A 26,493-nucleotide genomic window follows, 5' to 3' on the forward strand; every position below is an offset into this window, starting at 1 on the left:
ACACGAGGGAGGAGCCTCAGACACGAGAGCGGAGCCTCAGACACGAGAGAGGAGCCTCAAACACGAGAGAGGAGCCTCAAACATGAGAGAGGAGCCTCAAACACGAGAGAGGAGCCTCAGACACGAGAGAGGAGCCACAGACACGAGAGAGGAGCCTCAGACACGAGAGAGGAGCCTCAAACACGAGAGAGGAGCCTCAGACACGAGAGAGGAGCCTCAAACACGAGAGAGGAGCCTCAGACACGAGAGAGGAGCCTCAAACACGAGAGAGGCGCCTCAGACACGAGAGAGGAGCCTCAAACACGAGAGAGGAGCCTCAGACACGAGAGAGGAGCCTCAAACACGAGAGAGGAGCCTCAGACACGAGAGAGGAGCCTCAAACACGAGAGAGGAGCCTCAGACACGAGAGAGGAGCCTCAAACACGAGAGAGGAGCCTCAAACACGAGAGAGGCGCCTCAGACACGAGGGAGGAGCCTCAGACACGAGGGAGGAGCCTCAAACACGAGAGAGGCGCCTCAGACACGAGAGAGGAGCCTCAGACACGAGAGAGGAGCCTCAAACACGAGAGAGGAGCCTCAGACACGAGAGAGGAGCCTCAAACACGAGGGAGGAGCCTCAGACACGAGAGAGGAGCCTCAAACACGAGAGAGGAGCCTCAAACACGAGAGAGGAGCCTCAGACACGAGAGAGGAGCCTCAAACACGAGAGAGGAGCCTCAGACACGAGAGAGGAGCCTCAAACACGAGAGAGGAGCCTCAGACACGAGAGAGGAGCCTCAAACACGAGAGAGGAGCCTCAGACACGAGGGAGGAGCCTCAGACACGAGGGAGGAGCCTCAGACATGAGGGAGGAGCCTCAGACACGAGGGAGGAGCCTCAGACACGAGGGAGGAGCCTCAGACACGGCGGGGAGTGTCCGACAGGAGGAACACAGAGAGAGTGGACTGAGCCTACGTCTGCCAGCGGGAATCAATTCTTATCTGTAGAGATGGAGTCTTATCTCGTGGAGTAATACCGTGACTCGGGGACTCTCGTCAGTCGCTCACACTTTTAAGTGGTTTCAATATTCGGAAACATTTTCAGCCACGTCGATTCTACGGTTACGCTGACAGCGTCGGGAGGTCTTCAACACAGTAAAGTTGGGGTTGAAGTCGGGGAGTCACGGGGGAAAAGCAGGGATTGAGTTCTAGGGGGAAGCAGAGCGTGTTTCCAGCTGTGGTTTGTGACCTCGGTCCTGGCCCTGCTGGTTTTCAGACTAACCGGACACACGTTAAACACCTGGTGGGACCGGAAACCAGCAGCACTGAGAGCCACCGGCACACGAAACCAGAACCAGTTTTGGGTGAGGACAGTCCAGTCTGCTGGCATCCTCTGAATGGATGGGCTCCATTCTTTGGCAGGGGCAAATCTCCTCTTCTTCTTTTCTTTCCAGTCCATCCATCCTAAATGTCATTGTCCATGTAATTTGACAACAAACGTCATTCATAGTTCTTCAGTGTTCCTTTTTTTCCTCCGCTCGCTTTTTTCTTCTTGAGCACTTAAAAAAAAAAACTCTGTTGGGGGAGAACCGGGGAGGGAAAAGGAGACACAAGTGCAGTGGTAGCGTCTCTTAGAACTCAAATTAAGAGTTTTTAAAGTTTCTTTTAAATGTGTCCTCATTCAAGCGCATGTCTTTTTAACAACGTCTTAGTTGTTATTAAATGCATAAGAGTTTTGCCATCTTCAATGTTCACTGTGGTAACTGTTGAGGGATTTTTAAAATAGTTTTTAAAAATTAAATATCTTCTTCCCTTAGTAATACAGGGGTCATGTCAGTCTGTGTCAGCATGTTTCCCCAAAAACAAAAAGGTCAAGTGAGCATCCCTTTGTTCGAGATGCTGGAGGTCCAGGGGTTCAGGGAAGAGGTGTAGGTTACGTATTCATAGGGAGGGTGTCAGCAGAAGTACTTCAGGAACATATCTCTGTGTGTGTGTGTGTGTGCGTGTCAGAGTGTGTGTGTGTGTGTGTAAAAGAGCAAGAGGTCATTCAAAGTGAGATTCGGACCGGCGCTGCCTCGCCGTCCTTTGATCTCCTCCCCCCGTCCTCAGACCTTGGCCTCCAGCAGCTCCAAGAAGAGTTTGTGCATCGGGACTTTCCCGTCCTGCTTGATGCTGTAGAAGTGCTGCACGGCTTTGGTGGAGGTCTGGCGGAGGAGGGGGAGGGTCATGAGCAGCTTGCCGGCCCGGCGGGGGTCCTCCTGGTGCTGGGACGCCTCGTAGTCCTGCAGGGCCTCATGGAGCACGTCCTGGAGCTTCTGCACCGCGTCCACATCTTCAATATGCATGGAGTCTGGAGGAGGAGGGGACAAACACACAACTACAATTTAGATATGAACAGTATGAAATATAGTTGAAGAGGTGATTGTAGTGTCGAAGTATGAAACGTATGAATACAAAGGATAATAATAAGGGATTATTACAACATGATACAAATGGCCTCTTCATCTCACTAAAATGCTCTAAATTCTTTCCAGCTTCTAAGGTCAGGACGTTTATCATCACACAACGCTCGCACAACTCACACACTGTGTGTCTGTCAGTCTGTGTGAGGTGCTGAAGATTTAATATAAAAGAATAAACAGGCTCAATTCAGCGATGCTACTGACCGGTCACACACTCAGGGGAGGATATTCTTTATGGTGTCGTGAAATGTGATCTCGATGTATCAAAAAAGTGCAAAATACTTATGAACCGACATCCGTGTTTTAGCTTTAGTTGAAAATGCCCGTATCTTTCTAATATCGATGTAAAAACCGCCTAATTCTTGTGAGAACTAACTCCAGGACTGAGGCTTTAAGATCAGGGGCGGCGCCCTTCTTCAGAGGAGTGGACGTCCGGGTCTGATGGACCCGCAAAGAGACGAGTGGGCGGAGACACAACGAGATGGACTTGTAGAACGATGGAGAGATGCAGTAGTACCGTAGACTGTGTGTGTGTGTGTGTGTGTGTACGCATTACACATCTGTAATCTCTCTTTGAGCTGGCATGTAAGGTGTGTTTTAGCATATGTGGCAGTAAAGGCTGAGAGTGTCCCTCAATAGTAACGCTCCATATCGGCCCTTAGGGAGGAAAAGTCTTAATGTGAGCTGGCCTTTAGCTCGCCACCTCCGATCAATGACTCCGATCGATGACTACATGCATGTTAAATAATAATCACAAGGCAACTATTGATAGGCCACCACACCCCAACACACACACACACACACACACACACCTACACAAAGTAGATCTGCAGACCGGCAGTATGAGTACACGTAGAAAACTTCAAACAATGCTAAGGTGCCGTACTTCTGACACAAAGTCGTGCTCACACCTAAAGCTAAACTACACACTCACACACTCACACACACACACACACCTCACAGAAAGTCTGAACTTACACAAACGTGCATTTTATGTTAAGTGGAACATAAAAAAAATATGTCGTGCAGATAAAGTCAACATAAAATGTGTGAACCCAGCTACACCACACACACACACACACACACACACACACACACACACACACACACACACACACACACACACACACACACACACACACACACACACACACACACACACACACACACACACACACATATTGAAGTCCATGCTAACACAAACACAATCAAATCCCCAGTGTTGGATCTATAGCGTGTAATGCATGTATCAGTATGCAGGCCCAGCCCGGTCCGTGGGTTGGACGCTACGGGGATCAATAGGAAACTCCATCTGTTCTCTATCTTTTTTAACTTGTATCCCAGTTTAAATAAGAGTGGGTGGTCTCAGGTTTTTTTTAAATTTCTTGGCCGCTTGATGATATTTCACTCAGCGGAAAGCTTTGTTGCGGGACGGGAAACTTATATTCATTAAGGTCAATGAAGTGGATTGTAGTTTACATTTTGTAACAAAAAAACATAAAATATAATCAACATACATAATAAAACATCTGTTTATCATATCTCTATTTTGTAAGAATATGGCAAATATTTTTTCATGACAAATATTTAGCTGCCGCTTAAATAAAAACACGTCATAAATGTTTGAGTGCAAAGTGAAACAAACACATAATAATAATAATAATAATGCTCTGAATGTACACATTACTGCCGCTCGCAATGAAAAAACAATTCCCTTTTCCTTGTTAATCCTGCATCTCTACTACGTGGGTTTACCTGGAGTGCATCCCATAATGACCATATACGTTAAAATGAAGTTGAATGAGTTTCCGATTGTTTCTGATTAATACTGTGCGTTTAGTATTAACGCTGGTAGACACGGCTGCTCTGACCCGCAGTACACGCTAATGAGCACGAGCACACACACGGCTGGTAATACACACATGTTAACATGAAACTCACAATGCACACACACACACACACACACATGAATGAATGCACGGACACACACACACCGACACACACGTGCCTCTTGTTTCCCATGGCTAGTTTAGCTGTCTTTACATGTGGGGCACGTTTGCTAACATTTCTTAAGGCTGGGCTTCATTATGCAGACGATTAGCATCCTGTGAATTAATTAGTGTCAGTGCCCTTCAAAATGCTAATGCTAGCATTCTGTTGTCTTGAAGAGCAGCGAGAGTCTGGGCAATAATGCAAAGTCCCCATTTTGGTCGTCAGCTGTTTTGGATTTCAACCAGTTAAAAAATAATAACTATTTCTAAATGTGAGTTTTCGCAAAAGTGAGGTAAGCTTTTGATGGAAAATGATTCCCCGAATTCACGTGTGTACTTTCTGAGCTGCATGTGACAAACTAGCAAATGGATTTTAGCTTGTGTGTATGCGTGTGTATACGTGTGTATATGAGTGGTTAGATCAGTTGATTTCGCGGTTATTCTATTTACATAACATTATTTGTTCATCATTTTGCAAACTGATTATTCATTTTGATTTAGTTAACTATCAAGTAAAAACATTCTCCGGTTCCAGCTTATCAAATGTGAAGTTTTACTACTTTCATTTTTCCTGTTGGAAATGTTATGGACCAAAAGATGAACCAATCATTAATTAATCTGAAGCAGTGACAGAAATAATTGAATATAATACGGTTCACAGTGTTGTTTTCTATTGAAATAGATTTCCGAGGTGTAGCTAATAAATCATATTTATCTTTAATATCCAGGACACTCTTTCTCATTCGACCAGGACACAAGAACTCCATGTAAAACCTGTCTTCATATTCATAACCACCGTCATGATCCTCACCGCCGTCATCCAGCCGGCAGGAGCAGCTTCCTCAACTTTCAGTCAGCAACATTTACAGACTGACAAACACACACACAGGCAGGGCCAGGAGATTGATTGTCACATCGCCCACAGGAGGAGAACACATCGATACTTTCTGCATGCGCATGGCGGTGTGTGAGCGAACGTAGTTCAGAGACTCACATTAAAGTACACAATCATAGTTTATATTGAGTATGTCTTTATATATGCATCAGAGAAGGAGAGATAACATTGGCATATTAGAGTTTAAGCGCACAGGTGTGTGTGTGTGTGTGTGTGTTGATGGTGGCAGAATAAGAACAAAAGGCCCCTCCCCTCCCTATTCAAAGCTCCGCCACTGCATTCACCCATTTAAACACATTGTTATCGACAGCAACCCCCTTGTAATTAAAGAGTACTGAAGAGCTGGCCGGCTTCCAAGACAAAGTTCAAAAGACGGGTCATGAGAGGAAGACGTGTGCGAGAGAGTGTGTGTGTGTGTGTGTGTGTGTGAGTGTGTCAGTCAGCTGTCGATGCAGCTGGACACATCAGAGACGGGGCTTTATCGACAGACTTTGGGTTCTAATGATTTCAGCTTATTTAACAGGCATCTGAAGAGACGACTATGCTAATTGTAAAAGGGATTGCCACTCCGTTTCGGGGTGGGCTTCAGGTTGAATGTGTGTGTGAGGTTGTATCTTTGTCGTGTGTGTGCATTTGTAAAATAATTGTTGTCTATTAGAAGTATGACGAGAAACATGCGAGTGGCTTTAACAGTGAGAGTGGGAGGGGCTGTGAAAGAAAGTGCGTGAGAGTATGCACCATGTGTCACCGCTGTGTGTACTTCTGTGTGTACTTCTGTGTGTACTTCTGTGTGTCTGTGCCTGTGTTTAGATGCACACTATTGAAATCAGTCCTTTGATGGTTGGGTTTAAATGAGTCCCGTGGGACGGGGGGGGATTCCGAGGATTAACTCTTCCTCCACCAGTCACCAGCAAACAAACTGAAACACACAGGCGGATAGAAGCAGAGCGAGGAGTTTCTAACCTGAGTTGGCCAACGCGATGGCCTTCAGGGCCACGAACTCCTCCTTCTCCAGCTTCATCATCTTGTATTTCTTCACCAGCTGGAGGATGGCATTGTTCAGGTCCAGAAGTCCGGCGAGCTTCGACTGGTCCTCGTCCATAATGTAGTCCTCGGCATACACCAACTGAAGAGGGACACGGAGAGGTTGCAAATGAACACGCATACATGCATATATTTATAGATCAATAAGCGCACGTGGAACAAAAGATGCTCACCTTGTCTTCAAAGGACAGGGAGCGGTACACGACACGTAGGATCAGGATCTCCATCCACGCACTCTGCAGTAGACTCATCTGGTCTGCCAAAGACAGCGTAGAGAACCCTGGGGGGGCGATGAAGAAAGAATTGTTAATTTGTTGCCCCCCTGTTTGTTAATATTGTGAATAGTCGACATAGTCAACAGTCACGCTGAACAAGTTAAGGGAAGCAAATGGAAGAAAATGTTGGTTTTGGAGCTTTTGCGAGGGTCAAGATCAGCTCCCCTCCCTCCCCTCCCCTCCTCTCATCCATCCAGTCCTCCTCCTCCTCCTCCTCCTCCTCCTCCTCCTCCTCCTCCTCCGTGCCCAGGGCTGTTCTCTGGGGAAAGGCAGGCCTTATCTCCCCCTGACACAGCCTTCATGGATCAATGCTGGTCATCGCTGCTGCAGCGCTCAAACACACACAGACACACACACACACACACAGACACACACACACACACACACACACACACACACACACACACACACACACGCACACACACTAATTGCTGCTCCGGCCTCAAAACTCCTGCTTGCTGTGGTGTCAATCCATGTCTTACTATTTGCCTACGTCTATGTCTGTCTCTCTAATCGCAACCCAGGCCGTTTGATCCGTCAGGTTCTATCTGCGACGGACCATCTGTGGCTCTGATTCTGGCTTCACCTTCTTATTCATCTCAATCTGTATCGAATGTCTCTTTTTTTAATGTTAATTCTGTTTGTAATACTTTCGCTGCTTCATTTCATATCTATTGACTCCATTTTATCGTAAGCACCAGGCTCTCGCTTGTTGTCTCTCTCTCTCTCTCTTTCTCTCTTTCTGTCCGTCAATCTCTTTAATGGAACACCTGCCCACTCACACCTTTCCTCACAGCTGTCCTGTCCTCACACACCTGTTCATTCACACCTGCCTGTCTGCCTATGTGTGCATTGTCTTCATAGGGAAGGCAAAGACAGTGGTCCACCTGAGCACACCTGTCAGACCTCACCGCAGCCCTCCAGTGTGTGTGTGTGTGTGTGTGTGTCTGAGTGGAGCATCCTGTCAGGAAAAGCAGGCAGATGAGCGAGAAGATATTTCTTCATCAACATCTGCTGCCTCCTCTTGAGATGGTAGGTGTGTGACAGTGCACGTGTTGCTGTGTGTCAGTGTGCACGAGAGTCAGGGGCTCTTATCTCACAGCCGCGTGATGGGTAACGGCAGGCGTCTCATTATGTGCGGGTTGCAGGCTATTGTTGTTTGTAATGTGCTCTAATTCATTCTTCAACTGTTAACATATCCAATACATGCTGACACACAAACACACACACACACACACACAGGAGATAGAGACTGTTACTCACACACACACAGTTCGCACATAAGCAAAGAAATAAATGCATAGGTACATACTGGAAGGAATCCAAATGTGAATGATTGATACACGCGTGTGCACGCGCACACACACACACACACACACACACACACACACACACACACACACACACACACACACACACACACACACACACACACACACACTCACACAAAGCACAGTGAAGAGAGCAGTATGGTTGCCAACTGGCAGTGTCTTCTTCTACTCAATGAAATCATCAGAAGAGATTAAAGGTGAATTTCTTTCGGGGGTCTTCATGCATACACCCAGATGTACACACACACACACACACACACACACACACACACACACACACGTATACACACAAAGTCACGGATACGGAAAGAATCTGCAAATGTCATCCAAAAAGTGCCTGAATGACGAGCTTTAAGTTTATAATATGTTTCGCACATACCTCGTGCATCAACAACCATCTCCCTAATTACACATAAAATGCACACATACATGTACAAACACACACGCAAAGGAAATACCGATAATTAAAACCCCTTTGATTAATTTATTGAGCTGAAAGTGCAGCTTTTCTTATTGAGGTACATCAATGATTTTTATCAGTATGCGGCGTGTGTGTGCGTGTGTGTGTGTGTGTTTAGTTAAGTGTGGTGTGTGAAAACATTGTGCGTGCTCATAATGCATGCACTTAAACATAATGCACATGACTGTCCCGTTAGCGGGCTGGATTATTGTTTTGCTGCATGTTTGCATTCTTTGCATATGCATACATTCCCATACACGTGTGTGTCTCTATCCGTGTGTACTTCCGTGTGTTTCTGTATGTGCACCTCCTCGACCCCTCCCCCCCCCACCAGCCTGTCTGCGCTGTTCAGCCATCCAATGCCTCTTATCTGTCTGATTAATAGGCGGCCGGCTTCAGGACAAATTAATTAACAGATAACGCCATCTCTCTCCCTCCTTTGCTTCCTCCCCTCCTTCTCATGAGGCGATCGATACGGCAGAAGAAAAGAAACATCAATGGGAATTTAGTGCTGATGATGGAGAGAGAGAGAGAGGTATTGATGGAGAGAGAGAGAGAGAGAGAGCATGAGAATGAGTGAGACGAAAGGAGAGAAGAAAGTAAAAGGGGGAGAGGTGCGAGACGGAGAGGTGGTGGTGGTGGTGGTGATGGAGCTGGGAGGGGTGGAGACCTTTCTTTCATACCTGTGATTTCACTTGACAAAAGAAGGTTCCCTATTTGCCTCTAATTACATTTCCTTTCTGCCCATTGTTGATAAGGCATCCCATAGTAGGTGAGGGCGTTGGACAGAGCTGTGTTTACTGAGCTGAATGTACAGTAATGTACCAAAAAACGAACATCAAAAAGTTCAAAAGCTTTGCTCAAATATATTCATACACACTTTAAAGAAGAGAAAATGTCTTCAGCACGTGAGCCGCAAGTAAAGGGACACCGTTATTGGGATTGTGTTTAAGGCTGGAATTAACTCGACAACTTCTCTCACTTCTCTACATCCCTGAGAACCTAACACTTCCTGGGCTGGGTTTAAGAAAACAAGGATATAAAAACCCATTTGGTTGTATACATACTTAATTATTTGGAGACGAGGTTGGATATCGATTTAGTTTTTTACGAAAACACAAGTGTGCCGCCACTGATTGGGATTAGAGCTAATGCCCCCAGACTATGTGTTTGTGAGATTATGTTTTGGGGGCGTGTCAGGCAAACATATTAGGACGCCCTATGAAGGTACAGAGATAGTGAGAGAGAGCGTGTGGTGTGTGTGTCGGTGTGTGTGTGTGTGTGTGTGTGTGTGTGCCATACATTGGTGTGACAGAAAGAGGCTGCAGTGCAGTGATGCAGACTTAACCTCTACTGCTTGCTCTTGCGCTCTCTTCTTTTTTTCCTCTTCCTTTTGCTCTATCAGACACACACATGAAGACAAACACACACACACACACACACAAACAGACACACACACAAACACACGTCGATTCCCCAGCCACCCTGCGGCCTGTTTGTCTGCCAAATGAGTCCTGACTGCACGTTTACACCCGAGACCGCACAACAGTCTGGCACAGACGCACACACACACACGCCGCATACACACACACATCGTGTCTCACGCCCCAGTTGCTACAAAGACACACACTAACACACATATCCAGGAGGCCTATATTTGTTTTCTTGTGGTTACAGGGCGAATGGGAACCAGTGAGAAACGATTGTGATGCTTATGAGTCCATGTGTGTGTGTGTGTGTGTGTGTGTGTGCAGTTTGTGGCATTTGAGAAGCTTCTTGTATGCACATGCGAGTCTGTATGCGTTTGGAAGATGGTGCCTACGTCTGCAACAACGAACACACACACAGAATATGCTTCTCTGAAGTGTGTGTGTGTGCGTGTGACAGGTGAGAAAACTGGTTGTAATGCTGAACTGGTCCCAGTTATTAACACACGACTGGTCTTCATAATGTGTCACTGTGGAGTGTGGAGAAAAGTACTTTTTGGCATAAATGTGGGTGGGATGTAATAACCCCTTTAACGTTTTATAAGAGGAAACTTTCTGTAAAATGAAGAAAGCGAAAGTAAATCATATCTGTAATATTATAATATGATTATTTAAATCGAAGGACAAGGAAAAGAGAGTGTGTCCTGATGAAGATGTGTGTGTTGCAGGGGTGCAGTCTGGGTAATTTTAACGTATGTTTTATTTAATCATAATCTTCAGATTAGGGGGTAGAGATGGCGGTAGTGCTAATGTCTGGTGGATGGGCTCGTGGTGTGATACCAATATGCATCATTTCTGAAGGGTTGTCGATAAAGAAAATGCCGGTTGGATTTTTAAAAGATATTTTTCTTATTTCTGGCATTTCTGCTTTTGATGTAAAACAACTCACCTGGACAAGAATGACAGGCAACAAATGTCCTGAGCTGGAATCGAATCAAAACTTTTAATGTAATGGATTAACAGGCTTTGAAGTGTTAAAAAAAAAAAAAAATTATGTCATCTGTTCCCTCAACCACTCGTCTGAATAGAAGTAGGTTACAACATATTACCAAATACATGTGGTTGTCCATGTGCACACTTGTGTAACGTTCTCGAAGCACCTGCTCTCTCCGGTACCGGCAGCGATCTGATCATGGCCCCACGACACATCTAACTGGAAACTTCTCAGTCTGCCCTGACAGTTTAACAGCAAAGACTCACACATTTATCACGAGTTATCCGCATCGAAGTTGTAAGAATACACTTCACATGTTGTCATAGCAATGTAACACAACGCAGCAAAACTGAATTCACACTAAGCCCAGTGGAGGGAAAGTGAAAGTGCCATCACTGGCGAAATCGAAACTTTTGATAATAAATAAATAATGCACATTTGAAAAATGCACCTTTGAAAAATGCCCTTTGGAATAATGCACATTTGAAAAATGCACATTTGAAAAATGCACATTTGAATAATATACATTTGAAAAATGCACTTTTGAAAATTCACTTTTGATAAATGGGGTAAATTCGATTTAAAGGTCCCAGAGTTTCGGTCTCTTTTTCGGGTGATAGCCCGTGACCACCCGGTTCCAGGCATGTGCTTTTGGTCCCGGTAGCCCCAGGAATCGTCCCGCTATAGGCGTTGTACCGCAAGAGGGTGTCCAACAATGTTACAGCACTGTGACAAACATGTGTCAGAGACATGGAGTCACGTAATAACAGGACTAGACATGCAGTAGTCATTTACCATTTCAGAATTGTTCTTACAATAGTCACTTCTTCTTAAATGTAGTGTAAGGACATTGTTAACCAAACCATCTCCTTCATAGAGGCGTTAAGGACTGTCACGTAAACTGATTCATGGATCGTCTTGTTGCTTATTGTAGGTGAGGAGAGTTGTGGATTGTATATGTGCAGCGTGTACTCTACACCTATTGTGTTCTGCAGGGAACAGATTTAAGTCTTCTGGCCCACTGTGATAGAGATTGCATTAGGACACGTGAAGTGTCCAACAGTTACCAGCACATCGCTGCCCTGTGTGTGTGTGTGTGTGTGTGTGTGTGTGTGTGTATGTTCTGTATGCAGCCAGTGTTACACGGCTCCAGTGCTCTCTCTCATACCACCTTCTGTACGCGTTTGTGTTTGAGTTTGTGTTTGTGTGCACGTTGTTAATGCAAGTGCTCCCTTGTGATGCTTTTTGTGTGTGTGTGTGTGTGTGTGTGTGCACATTTCAAACTGTTTTGTACCATACGGCCAGACGCCGGCCCAAATGAACACGGACCCCCTGTGATGGCTTTGGCCAAGCTGAAACAACACACACAAGATACACGCACATGACAAGCATGCTGGCAAATGCTGTCACACACACACACACACATACACACACACGCACACACACCTAGCACACACACACACGCGCACACATACACACATGCACACGCATCCACCAGCTGACCCAATTACACAGAGATGCGCAACGAAATGGAAACAACTCTACCCAGAGAACCAGCTAATTTAGAGGGCTTTGAGACACACATTGAACACAGCCCCACACACACACACACGCACACACACACACACACGCACACACACACACACACACACACGCACACACAGATGCACTCACGTGATCTGTTTATGAAAACACCACGTTTTAAATGGACTTGATATTATATGAAAGGGCAAATCAAGTTTGTGCTATTAAAATCATGTGTGTTTGTGCGTGTGTAGAGCGTTCACATTATTGTGTCCAATCCGCACATTTGTGTTACTCTTTTATATTTACTCTTATCTGGTCGGGATTAAGGTACGGTCGAAATATGTTGTGAAACAACAGCAACAAAGCAAACAATGTAAAGTCTGCTTTGCTTGTTGATTGACCTTCACCGTGCAGAACGGTGACCTTCATGTACACGTGGTACTAGACGGCTGTTTCCACACCCGTCTGCAGAGGAGCGAAGGTGTAAACCTCTCAAGACGTCTACATACAAACATAAAGCTCAGAAGGTAACATATTCTACTTTCCATTTATTCAGGACTGTTAATAAGGGAGTTGTATATTATGAAGAAATTTGAACGAGGTTATTGAACCGTCAAGACAAAAATTATCCCACGCAAATGTACTAATGCAGATCATCTTTACACGTCTGAAAACACGTCTGGAGGGGATGTTTAAAAAGCCATCGTTCACATCGTTTCATTCGAAGTCTTGTTGAAGATTAGGTTGAGGTTTGTTATATGATTCATCTCCGTCTCCTGAAGTCAATAACCACCTGGCTAACGTTACGGAGCTGCACACACTGAAGATGACCAAATGGACACGAGCAGACGGATGTTTGTACGACCATATAAATATATTCGGTACATTATCAGTTACTTTTCTCACACGCGGATACCACACACACACACACACACGCGCCTTGTCCCCTTCACCCCCTTTACTCCCTATTGTTGGCTAAAATATATCTTTCTTTTCTTTCCCCTTCTCCCCTCCCCCACTTCTCTCTCTCCATATCCCCCCCTTTCCTGCGTGCGGCCTGGGGGAGAGTGGAGCAGTCATAGGGTTGCAGTAGCCTCTAATCAGTGTGAACAGCAAGCTAATTACCAAACCCTCAGCCCTGGCTGACTGTTAATTGCATACATTAGACACCATCAGCAGCACTGCAAGATTAACACTTAAAATCTTCCCATTGCTGTAGTGGGGATGAGTGCTCTCTGTGTGTGTGTGTGTGTGTGTGTGTGTGTGTGTGTGAAAGAGAGAGTCAGGGGTGGAGAGGAGGGTCGCGTGCTGCATTCTCCCCGTGCCCGTCTGCGGCGTGTGCGCTGCCTCTGCGGTCGCGGTCGCTAATATTTCACACTTAATTAGAGCTAAAATGGAGACGCAGCAACAGCGGAGACGTGTGTCGAGTGTTATAGCTGTTGCTGCGGTGGGGTGGGGTTGCTTAGGTGGGGGGCAGCCGGCCGTGGAGGGCGACCCCCCCGAGTCTCGGTGGAGACGACAGATGGAGTGACATTAAGAGCATTGCGGTGGAGGCATTTTCAAATAATAAAATATCAATATTTACATTTTAATTACCCACTTCTAGCTCCGCCAGGGCCATGTCAAGGAGTGTGTGGGTGAGTGTGTGTGTGTGTGTGTGTGTGTGTGTACGTGCCACAGCGAGCTCCACTGGGGTCATGTCTTCTTATCTCTTGATAGAGTCAAGTGTGCTGCTCAAGTGACAATTGTCTGCTCTGCTCGAGAGGGTTTTCGTGAAGTACACATCAAGCAAAAGAACTAATTTCTACACAATTTCTGTTTTCTGGCATTATTTGTTATTTTTACTTTTTTCTTTTACTCTATTTATCCTGTCGTCCTCTAATCCTGTCTCACCCGTCTTCAGTCCAATGCTGACGCGGGCAGGAATGACGAGTGTGTGCACACACATCTGTCAGAGGAATTAACCGTGTGTACACAAAACCGAACCGCTTCAACAGCAACACTCTCTGTCACACACACACACACACGCACACGCACAGAAGAGCTTTGAAGACGAAAAAAACATTGAGCTGAAAAATTCAATAAAAAAAAGAATAAAGATCATTGGAATATTTGCATCCCTCTACCTGACGTCCAGGTAAAAGTATACCAGGCGAGGTCAAAGACAGCTGGACACACTGTTTTGATGGTGTGTTCCACTTACTCAGAAGCGTCATTAGGACACACACGAAGACACTGATTAAACCGTACATCAACATTCATACCCCAGGGAAAGTCACCCCGTGTCTGTCGAGACTCCACGAGAAACACAAATAATGAGTCCTTCTCAGACTGTGTGCAGCATCCAGGAAGAGGCATATACACGGATGCCAAGTGCACCCCGATGTTAGCTTTACAGTTGGCAACACATCCCAACCTAAAATATTTCATTACCATTTGACAGTTCCAGAGGAGGAATGCTTCCTGGGAAATACTGTAAGGCCAGTGATTACATTACGTAAAGGACAACTTGGTCAAGAGCAAAATCAAGATCAAACAAACATAACTATCTTTCCATCTGTATCTATATCTATCTATATCGATAGCTATCTATCTATCTATATCTGTATCTATATTTGTATCTTTATATCAATCTATCTATCTATCTATATTTGTATCTATCTATATCGGCATCTATCTATATCTATATATCTATATATTTATAACTATCTTCCATCTATATATCTATATCTGTATATATCTGTATATATCTATATCTATCTTTCCATCTATATATATATCTATCCATCTATCTTTCTATCTTTCCATCTATATATATATATCTATATCTATATATATATATATATATATATATATATATAGATATATCTATATCTATATATATATCTGTATATATATCTATCTATCTATCTAGTGATTAATTCATTTCCCCAGCTTGTTCAATTAACTGGGTTGTGGTGGTCTATTGATCTCTTGGTGGATTATCTTTTCAGAACAATATCCTGCCATACCATATTCTCCTGAAAAGACAAAATCCATAGTCCAGGCATCAGCAAATAGTCTGCCCTGCAATCAAAACCATTGGACAGGATATTCTCTTTTGTATACAAAGATGATTAGATAAAATTGTGTGTTGTCACATGTATTTTGACACTTTCCAAACAACATTTTGCAATAAAAAAGGGGGTATTGATTTATGAATAGAAACTTGCTGATTGTGGCTTTAAAACAAAATCCAAAGGTTCCTGTCCAAGCCGGGTGTCTGTCTATGAGACTATGAGGCTGTGTTGATTCTATCTTCATAATCCCCCGTAGCTTTCCATCGAGAGAGGAACGCAGGAACTCCACAGGGATTAATTTACCATTCACAGATTAGAGATACGGTCTCCGATATCATCATCCATGACGAGTATCGAGAGGAAAAGAAAAGGCTCGACACTGGAGCGAAGAGAGAGAGGACAGAGAGAACGAGAGACCTGCACAGACTGAAAGAAAGACGAGAGATGAAAACGGATGCGCACAGAGAGACAGCCTTCTCTCCGACAGCATCGTGCCTTAATGTCCTAGCTCCGAGACACGAACATTAGACCTCATTCCACCTCCTCATCTGGGCCGGAAAAAGCCTGGGCTGAAAATCTTAATTAATTGTCCAATAGTGCTGCGGGGTCATTATGCATTGCAATAAAGAAGCGTGTAATTATGAGATTTAACAGCCATTACCAAGGCCAGGAACTCATATGTCATCATCAGCAACCAAGCCAATGGTTGGGTAGGGCTGTGTGTGTGTGGCTTGATGGACAGCACACACACACACATGCACAAGACACACACTTGCACATGTGCATATTGTTCGTATCGGTATGTTTACGTGTATCAGAGAGGAATGTGTCAATAGTGTAGGTGTACACATATGCATGCATGAGACTAATAGGGGATCACAAACTGAACATGCACACAGAGAAGCACACACACACACACACACACACACACACCACTCATCAGTCTGACCCAGACAATAAGGCAGCCAGCTGTGATAGCAGCCTGTAGATGAAACATCCCATCAAGATTAAATAGACAAAAAGCTACACACATTATCAGTGCTGTGTGTCCGTGTGTGTGTTTTGTGTGTGCGCGTGTGAACACACACTGAAACACTGAGACAAGGTCTTCTCCCACATAGCAGGCGGGGAGTGAACAAACACATGCACGCCATCCAACGCACATTACTGAACAACCACACAAAGTTAGACGGGAAAACCAATCGACAGGAACTAGAAATTGGAACTGGAAAAGGGAAAGACGCAGTCGTGACTCAGTGTGTCAGAATGTCTGCTGTGAGGAAGGGCGGAGTTATACATTTGATATTATCCTGTGTTCACGATGCCACGTGTGTTTCTTCCATCTCTTCATAATCTCCTGCTTGTCTCTCTCTCTATACACTAAGAAGTCGCCCGTCTACATGTATCATCATTACAACCAATCATCATCGCGATGCGGGTACCTTCACACACACATGTAGACAGAGAACCACCGTAGTAATGGCTGGGTACAAACCATTTCACACGTAGTTATTTCTTTTTGACCTTTCATCACTGCTGCGTCACAGTCGGGCACAGGGCCCATGTTGTTGCCTATCTGCAGGTGTTTGTCTCGTGCATGTGCAAAAGGTGTGCCTGTCTTTATGTGTTTATGCCTCTATTAAATAAATAATGTGTCTCTTTGTGTGTGTTGTGCACAGACCATAAGTCCTCCCCAGCTGGTGGCAGGCACGCTCCGATCCTATTTTCCCACCTGCTTATTCCCTGATGGAAAGGATGAATCCCTGACTGTTATTTAGGAATGATGGGTGAAGGATGTGGGGAGAGAGAGAGAGAGAGAGAGGGACTGAGGAAGTGAGGGAGGTAAAAGAAAGGGGGAAGGTGGAAGATGAGCAGTGGGAGCATCGGTCATAACGGATAAGTGAGAGAGGTAGAGTAAAACATAGGGCGAGTGAGGAATAAAGACAAATAAGAAGAGGAGGAAATAGGAGAGAGAGAGAGGGGGAAGGAGGTGAGGATCAATGATTGGGGCAAGAGAGGGAGAGGAAGGCCAAGGTAAGAGGAGAAACGGAGATTGAGCAGGGCGCATTGGAAAAAAGAGAAAATGTAAAGATAAAGAGAAGAAAAGGGAAACGTGAGGAAAAGGTAAAAAGTGAAGTAGAAAGAGAGAGAGAGCGGGGGGGGGGGGGGAGAGAGAATAACTATTTCATGCCTGTCTGTGAACTTTGCATGAACCGGCAGAAATAATGTGATGCCATGACAAGCCTGTCCCTCCTTCCACTAGATTTGCTGCGTGCATAGGTGTGTGTGATATGTGTGTGTAGGTGACTGTGAATCCTTGTATGTGTGTGATCTCTTTATATTGCTTCTGGTGTGTGTGTGTGTGTGTGTGTGTGTGTGTGTGTGCCCCCTAACAGATAGAATAGGATGATGATGATTTGAAATGGAGTTTGGCCTGTGCGTAATTATGATCATCTATCTTTATGCCCCGCCAGCATATCATATCATATCACATCACATCATCTCTCTCTCTCTTTCTTTCCCAGGCACACACACACACACACAAACACACACACACACACGCACACACACAAACACAAAAGCAAATTGAAAGTAGTAAAAGCTGACTGTTTGCTAGTGATGACTTAGATGATGATGGGCTCAGATGGTGCGCTGATTTATTTGTCACTGCTTGTCTGACGGCACATATTATAAAACTGTGCACGTCTGTGTGTGTGTGTGTATACATTTGTGCACATTCATGGGTGTGTTTATGATGTGTGTGTTTGTGTGTGCTGCTGTTTTTCTGGTGTGTTGTGTGTGTGTGTGTGTGTGTGTGTGACAGACATTATTTGATGCAGATTAGTCAGTGTACTCAGATTGCAGGCTGCGTCTCAAAGGCTGATAGACAAATGAATTTGATTTGCTAATGTAATCACACTAATAAGAAAAACAGCGATGGGCTGCTGAGAGCAAATCACATGAATTCAATATTTGTGTTTTCTTCTCAGTTTCACTTGAATATCCATCCACCGAATGTCTTTCGAGACTCAAAAATCGAAATTATGAAAATTACTTTTAATCAGAGGCTGTGATGGGAAGCTGAGCAGAAAAAAACCCAATGGATTTAAAACACTACTTTTAAAATCAGTGTAATTTTTTAATTTACAGGTATTTCATTCACTCGTTAACACTGCTGATGTTAGCAAGGATAGAGTTGGTAATGTGATAATAAAAAATAAAAATACTCCACTATCATCGGCTGCTTTGTGTTTTGTATTTCATTGTGAATTCCAGTCTGACACGGTGTGACACACGTGGACACAGAGACAGTTTGAAGCTTGTGTCCTTATGAAGTGTGAGGCACGAGGTGTGTGTCAGCACCGAGGCGTGACCCGATAGAGGTAAAACCAATGTGTGCGTGAGAATATTTGTGTGTATAGAATAATGTGTGTTTCTGAAGCTGTGTGTGTGTGTTTGAGTGTCATCATTGGCACATCGTCATGTCAACACGGTGATGACAAAACAAACACGGGGCCGCGGACAGACAGGAGAGTCAACACAGACTGAACGTGCCCTCAGAGACAGAATATGGAGGTGCCTCCGTGTGTGTGTGTGTGTGTGTGTTTTTAGCAAAACATGAAATTTGGCATAAATAAGAAGAAAAAAACAGAACAGCGTATTGAAAATAAGAAGAAGTTATAGTTTTTTTACTCTTTTTCTTATACAGATATTCCAAATATTCCCAATAAAAATGGGGGATCTATTTTGTTAAATTAACTCGTATTACACTGTTCAGGGGGAAATAGAAGATTACTTTTACACAACATTTTGTCAATTTTAATGTTGTTTTCACATTATTAAACCAAAAAAGAAATGAAGTAAAGTAGATACGACGACAGGAAAGCAATTCCCATATTGGTGCCATGCTTCAAATACCCACAGGCTTAATCCAATAGAGAAAGACCAACTTAATCCAAACATTAAACTCAGATATCAAATATTATTTTCCTAATTTGATTTCATCAATATTTGTTTTCATCCGCAAACAATAGTGTGTTTGTTTATACTGTATTGGATGCAAAAAGAAACCACGGAGGTGGCACATTGGAAAATAAGATGTTTCTTCTGCACACGTGGACAATGAAACACACACACACACACACACACACACACACAACCTCTAAATATGTTATGTCGCTCTGGAATGAGAAGAAATGAAAATCAAATACGCCCAACAGAGTCCAGAAGGAATCAACAGCGACTAGAAACATGAAGACATGTACGAGACTGCATAAAAGAAGCAAACTTAAAAACAAAGCGATGATCTGAAACAAATTCTGATTTTAAATCAATCACAATAAACTAATTTATCAGTTGAATCTCATTATAATCTGGAAACGATAGAGTCCGTTGTGTCGGAAGGAGTTTGTTACAGAAGCAACCTCATGAAATAGTGTTAATCGTGTTTTTTAATTAGAATAGGGGCACAACATTTCGTATTCGTTTTCCTTCAGGCTAAATCATGATTGATTAATCACGACTATAAACAGCATTTAACGAAGGCTCCAAATCCACAAGACCGGCCTGAAAAGAGGAAGATCTGAAACGCTGCATGAGAGTCTATGGAGCCTCGTCTGGTCAGAGGTGGCCAACGCCACCCCGTCATTGGTCCGCCTGTGTTCAAGGGGAGGGACTTAAACGAAGATGCATATTTTCTTCACCTCTGCTTGTTATGCCTATCATGGCTTTTTTTTAAAGTTTGTGTTTGCCTGGACACTATCCCGTCAATGTTGTGATGTCTTCCCACTGTGTCTCTGTGGATGACTGTATCTTTGTGTGTTGTGTGTGTGTGGTAAGAAGGCGCGCGGCATGCTGTGGCTGTCAAGGTGAACTAGCCCGAGCCGACAGAATGGGGCCAAATGTGCTTGTCCGTGTGTAGTTTCGGGTATGAGTATTTCTTCATGGGTTTATGTATTTTTTTTAACGGGTTTACGTGCACATGTGCCCCCGGACCAGACGTTTTATTGGAGAGGGCAATGGCACTGAGAGGGAGCGACAGACTGGAATATGATTTAACAATTGGGAAAAAAAAGAAAAGTGTGTGTGTGTGTTTGTTTGTGTGGAGAGATGTTTCCTTTTTGATTTACCACTCCATGACCCGAAGCCCAACAACCTCTTTGCTGATTGATGACAACACCAGACTTAATGAGGAGGGCCAGGGAGTGACATCATCACTAGTCTGGGCTTTTACATTCCTCCCACAACACACGCATGCACTCACGCAAACACACACACACACACACACACACACACACACACACACACACACACACACACACACACACACACACACACACACACACACACACACACACACACACTTAGTGATGTTCTGCCTCTCTCGGAGCTCATTGTGAAGTGTTAGAATGTGTGTCAGTGTTAATTTAGAGAGCTGCACTTTCAAAGTCAAGGATGTGTGTATCCATGTGTATACGTGTGTGTGTGTGTGTGTGTGTGCTCGCATTGGTTCCTTTGGCCACCGAGACTCAACATTTGATTTGCTAAAAGGAGCTGGACACTTCTATTAATCAATATTTGCCGACTGACTGGGTGTCTCTCTGGTTGATTGACCGACTGTGCAGTTACTTGACTGACTGATTGGCTAACTAACTGACTGACTGGCAGTCTGAATGACCACTGTTCAACTGGTTGGCTGCATCTAAAAGTGAACACCATTTATAACAGGACCAAAAAAAGAAAGAGCACAAAAGGAACAACAGGAGAGGTAAAGCATCAGGAAGGCCTCTCTGAGAATGCTCTGACGTACCAATTAAAAACATAAATGTATGAAAAAAGGCAGATTTAATGGATTTAACTAGAGTTGGATGACGATTTCTGTAGTGTCTGTAAGACAGGGCGGGGGAGAGAAGGGGAGGGGTTAGGGTTGAGAGATGAGGTTGACTTGATAATGAAGAGGTTAAGGATACCATGGAGAGAGGGAGGAAAGGAGGGAGAGCCAGAAAGAGACAGAAGCAGAGAGAGAGAGAGAGAGAAATAGGAAGGTCATGTGAGAGGGTGAAGAGGTGGGGGATATTTAGCCATGGGGTCAGAATAGTATTGTATGAAAGGCTCTTTGGGAGTATCTAGGTTATACAGAGGTATATGTGACATGCCTGCTTTCCATTCTCGACCCATTTCCTACACTTTTTATTCCCTTTCTCTCGCCTCAGTTTCGTACGTTTTATTTCAAACCTTCTCTTGAGTTCTCCATTCCCCTTAATCCCGATTCATGTTTTTAGTATCACTGTGGTGGGATTTTCAACACCCACGCTCATCCGAAAACAAGGAGTAAGGGGGAGTAAAGAGAAAGAAGAAATTATAGAGAGGCCAATAAATGACGAACAATGGAAACGAGGCATGCGGAACATGAGCCGAGAGGACTTCCCTCACCACCTCCTTTCCCCATCACCACCACCACCACCACCACCCATATCTCCATAAAGGCCGATTAAATGAATAGACACACAGCAACCCCCCCCCCCCCCCCCACCACCCTCTTCGTCCTCCCCCGTTTTTTACAGCTCAATCATACTGCTTTACTGCCGACACACAGACCGCTTATCCTGAGTGTCAAAATTGAAAAGGCAACGGAAAGAAAGACCGTAAGAAAAGAAAGAGCAAGTAATAGGAGATAGGGAAGCCGGAGAATAGTGGATGGGGAAGTGGGGGGCGGCCCGAGAGCAATTTCTTCCTTGAATAAAGAAAGAATGGGGGAGGGGGGGTTGTAAAAAAAAAAAAAAACCCTAATGGCAAGGCCTCTGGTTCTGGTAAAATAGACGGTGTTATAGGTCCCGGCTCTCGTTCGTTGATTCATTCATTTGTTCATTCCTTGCGCCTTCGTCAAGTCAAGTGTTCGCCTGTCTTTCTTTCTCTTTTGTGTCCGCGAGTCGAGATAAGAGCTGCTGGCATGACTGCCCGGCAGTCATTTAGTTAGAGAGAGAGAGAGAGAGAGAGAGAGGGAGAGAGAACAGAAAAGAGGATGAAAAGAATAATTATACAGACAGATAAATGGCTCATTTTGAAAAGCCTTTTTTTTTTTAATTCACTCCCTTATTTGCTCCTGTTTAAATATTTGCCTCTTGCTCTGACCTGACCGCTCATTGTTCCTACTTCAACACACACACACACACACACACACACAATAAGGATGACATGCGGCCTAATATGCAACTGGAGTTGTGGCAATGAGAGCTATTGAAATAAGATCTTCTCTCCACTAATCCATATTATTGGACGCCAAAGCCTTTCACATCCTCCTGAATAATAATAACTCCGACAATTTTCCACGCAGCCTCAGTTTTCTGAGAGTGACGGTGTACTGCTCATATGCTCGTCTTCTAAATGTGTGAATGTGGGTGGAGCCACTCGTTGCCCAGTTTGAATCGGCAAAAAGACTCGACCATGTTTGTGTTTGCATGCGATTCATCTATTCCTTTGACACACACACACACACACACACACACACACACACACACACACACACACACACACACACACACATATGCATGTGTGAGGTGCAAATGTGTGACGGTGTCCGGGGCCTTGTGGGATAACAAGAGACACACACTGGGTCTGAAACCTCATTTTCCTCTCCTAATGACATATCAAATGTTTGCATATAGGCCATATCAATATGGAAATGAGCGTGCATGCACATGTACACACACACACACACACACACACACACACACACAGTTTTAGAATCAAAGAACCAATCAAAGAGATATGTGTGTATATGTGTGTGTGTTGTCACAAGTCTCTAAGGTTGGGCAACTTTGTGTGTGAAACATGACTAGCAACACACACACACACACAAACACGCACATCCACACACACATATACACACACACACGCACGTGCACACGTGTACCCTAGCCTTGTTATCCGGGGGCCTGTCTTGCGGGCAGCCTCTCTAACGCTGAGTGATGTTTAAATTAGTTTACAATTTAGCCTCCTCGCTATCCGCAGACGGCTCTTAACTCAGTGTGTGTATGCGACGTGTTTCTGTGTGTGTGTTTGTGCGTGTGTGAGCGTAACAAATTGTTGCCAGTACGGCAGACATCTAATGACTTCAAATTAGCTGCCTGGCGCTCGGCTTGACACGTTGTTACCACTGTTAGCAGCCTGTGTGTGCGTGGATTTCGCGCACGCACGTGTGTGTGTGTGTGTGTGTGTGTGTGTGTGCGTCTGTGCAGCGCTGAGCAGCCATATCATGAAGCATAAATTGGCTTCACCTCTCCTCTCTGCCTCTGTCTTTTTTCTCTTTGTTTCTCTGTCTCTCTCCATCAATTTGATTAAAAAAAATTACTGTACCATGGCGAGCACAGACGTGTGTGTGTGTGTGTGTGTGTGTTCACATGTACTCCCTGTACGGAGTGAAACTCACACACACTTGACAATATGTGGAAAAAGACGGCTGCAAAAAGGTTAACAGGTCTATTCTATTCAAGATTTAAGTCATTGTAGACTCTTTATTGTTTGGTGTGTGTGTGTCTGTGTGCGTGTGCGTGTTTGTGTGTGTGTGTGTGTGTGCCTGATACAGAATGTTGAGGAGGCGTATTTCTTTCTGACAATCCACTCTGAGTGAACAGTAGATCACTTTCTGTACATGTATGTAGGCGTGTGTGTGTGTGTGTGTGTGTTTGTGAGAGAGTATTAGATCAGTGTTGTAAACAATGAGGATTTCATAAGGTGCTCACATCACATCACACACACACACACACACGCACACACGCATTACACACTTGGAAGATGAAGAGTTCCATCTTTCTCCGTGAGCAGTGGATTGCCTTCCTCGTTCATCTAATCACGCCATCTTCTCTCCTCCACCAAGCAATCTCTGCGCTTCGCTCTCTCCCCACACACACAAGCATTAACGCAAACGCACCCCCCCCCCACACACACACACACACACACAGCTTAGCACATAACCTGGCTAACTCAGTCCATTCACTTGAAAAAGTAGAGAGCAATGGAAACGCCAAGTCCAATGCAAAACAAGACTATAAACATACATCACGTGCACAATAGTGTGTGTATTTGTATGTTGTCTATACAGCGGGGGCTTCCCAGAGGTACGGGAGAGAGACAGAGATCGTGGGTGGGAGAGAGATAAATGGATTGGAAGAGTAAAACGCAGGACGGGGGGATTACAGGAAAGGAGATCGTATTGGAATGAGGTTATATGTTATTTAGAAAGAGAAAAAATAAATATTCAAAGGGCTATACTTGGCATGCGGATCAATACATATGTCTGCTTACTGTCCATATAGCAGCACATAGATCAATACACTAACAAGAAGCAATGTATATTCCCATCCTTCTCTCTCTCACTTCATCTCTTTTTTTCTCTCTTTCAACTCTGTTGTTTTTCACATTTATTGATAATATATTTTATATATCATTTGGGAGACCCTGTTATCCAACGCTATTGACTTTATTATTATAGATTTACGCAGCATGACTGAATGGTATTCATGCTTTTAATCTGGTGCTTCCCCCTATATTCTCTCCACCCCCGACACAACGTGAGCAGTGGCAACAGGGGGTCACTCTATGTGTAACCATATTTCCAGTCGACAATGGGACTAATCTTGGTGCTAATCTGTGTTATTCTGAGACGCTCCTCTTCCCTCCTCTCTGCTGTCACAGCAGGGCTCACTCACTAAAACCAAAACAAGATTATAGTTTTAATCTTGCTCCCTGTCTTCCTCTTCATTTGAGATCCGCCATCATCAGCCTGGCTCTTTTTCTCTCCTTTACTTTGTTTTATTTACTCATTTCACGGCTCATTTGAGTATCCTGCCATTATTTAAATTTTCTTGTAGTCCAGATCCAATATTTTACAGAAAAAAACACAAGTTTGTTTAATAGACCTGTATAGTGACACATATGTGCTTTTGGCTAAGGCAGACTTACTGTAAACTGTTACAAAAACTATTCACTCGTTTTTCATTAGAATATGACATTTCCATTTCTCTTTAACACCTTTCATCACTTGTTGCGTAAAAAAAACTCTCTCCAATGTTGTTTTAAATTCTATAATAAGAACGTTACCACACATAAATATAAATGAATTCTCATCGCTTCAAACAACAACCATCTCAAAGCATATTGTGTGTCCAAGTTCAGATTGTGTCTCATATACAACACACTTCACCTGGTTGTGTGTGTAAGTTCTCACCGTCACAGGTAAACTTATTTTGATCCCAGACATTTTTGTGACTGGCTTTTAATACCAATAGATACACAGTTCATAGTTCACAGGAGGCCGGATTTCAAAGGGTTTAGTCATATATATGGTACAAGGACTAACTAACAAACCAACACTCACACACACACACTCACACACACTCACGCACACACATGTCGAACGTAAGGGGATTGGACTGTTTGGTTCAAAAGGTCAACAGTTATGTGCGTGTACGAAGGTGTGATACCAGTGAGAGCATTCGGTTAGCCAGGTGGAGAGTCAACAGTTCAGACTGTCTGAGTGCAAGGATTAGGGTGAAAGGTCAAACCGTAGCACCAGGCTCACTTGTGTGTGGGTGTGTGTGCGTTTGTGTGTGTGTGCCTGAACTGCATCTGGAGCAGCTAAGTCTAACCTTGTCCTCTGCCAACTCCCACCGCTTGAATGCTATCCTATATATGTGCGTGGGTGTGTATGTGAAATCTGCTATACTCGTATGTAAGGACAGATGTGTGTGTGTGTGTGTGTGTGTGTATTAGGTTCTGTGTGAAAGTCAGAGTTCAGAAGTTTTTTTCTTCTCCCTACCGGGGATGTGTTTGGCCCAGCCGATGTTGACCACCAGCTCTCTGTCGGCCAGGTCGCACAGCGTGGTCAAGGCCTTGATGTCGCTGTCTGGTACCGTCGGGTCGGGCATGGCGTAAATCTTCTCCGGCTCGGCCACCAGCAGGTGAGAGACGATTTTGTTATCTGCAAGGCAGCCAAAGGCAACTGACGTGACCACCAGACGAGGAGAAAGACACAAAGACAGAGAGATGGTGA

At 44.3% G+C, this 26,493-nt stretch overlaps 1 protein-coding gene across 3 annotated transcripts in view; it reads right to left on the minus strand.

Annotated features, from left to right (window-relative positions):
• Positions 1 to 819: 819 nt before the first annotated feature.
• The window catches only part of esrrga (estrogen-related receptor gamma a), a 69,169-nt gene continuing 43,495 nt past the window's right edge, over positions 820 to 26,493 (minus strand). For all 3 annotated transcript variants that reach the window (XM_056413593.1, XM_056413591.1, XM_056413592.1), the window contains 4 exons: positions 26,260 to 26,442; positions 6,544 to 6,650; positions 6,290 to 6,452; positions 820 to 2,328 (listed from right to left, as the gene is read on the minus strand). In XM_056413593.1, coding sequence (XP_056269568.1) covers positions 2,084 to 2,328; positions 6,290 to 6,452; positions 6,544 to 6,650; positions 26,260 to 26,442 — 698 coding nt within the window. In that variant the 3' untranslated portion in view covers positions 820 to 2,083. The remainder of the gene's footprint in view (positions 2,329 to 6,289; positions 6,453 to 6,543; positions 6,651 to 26,259; positions 26,443 to 26,493) is intronic.

This window comes from Pseudoliparis swirei, chromosome 4 (assembly GCF_029220125.1).
Source record: "Pseudoliparis swirei isolate HS2019 ecotype Mariana Trench chromosome 4, NWPU_hadal_v1, whole genome shotgun sequence".
NCBI lineage: Eukaryota > Metazoa > Chordata > Actinopteri > Perciformes > Liparidae > Pseudoliparis > Pseudoliparis swirei.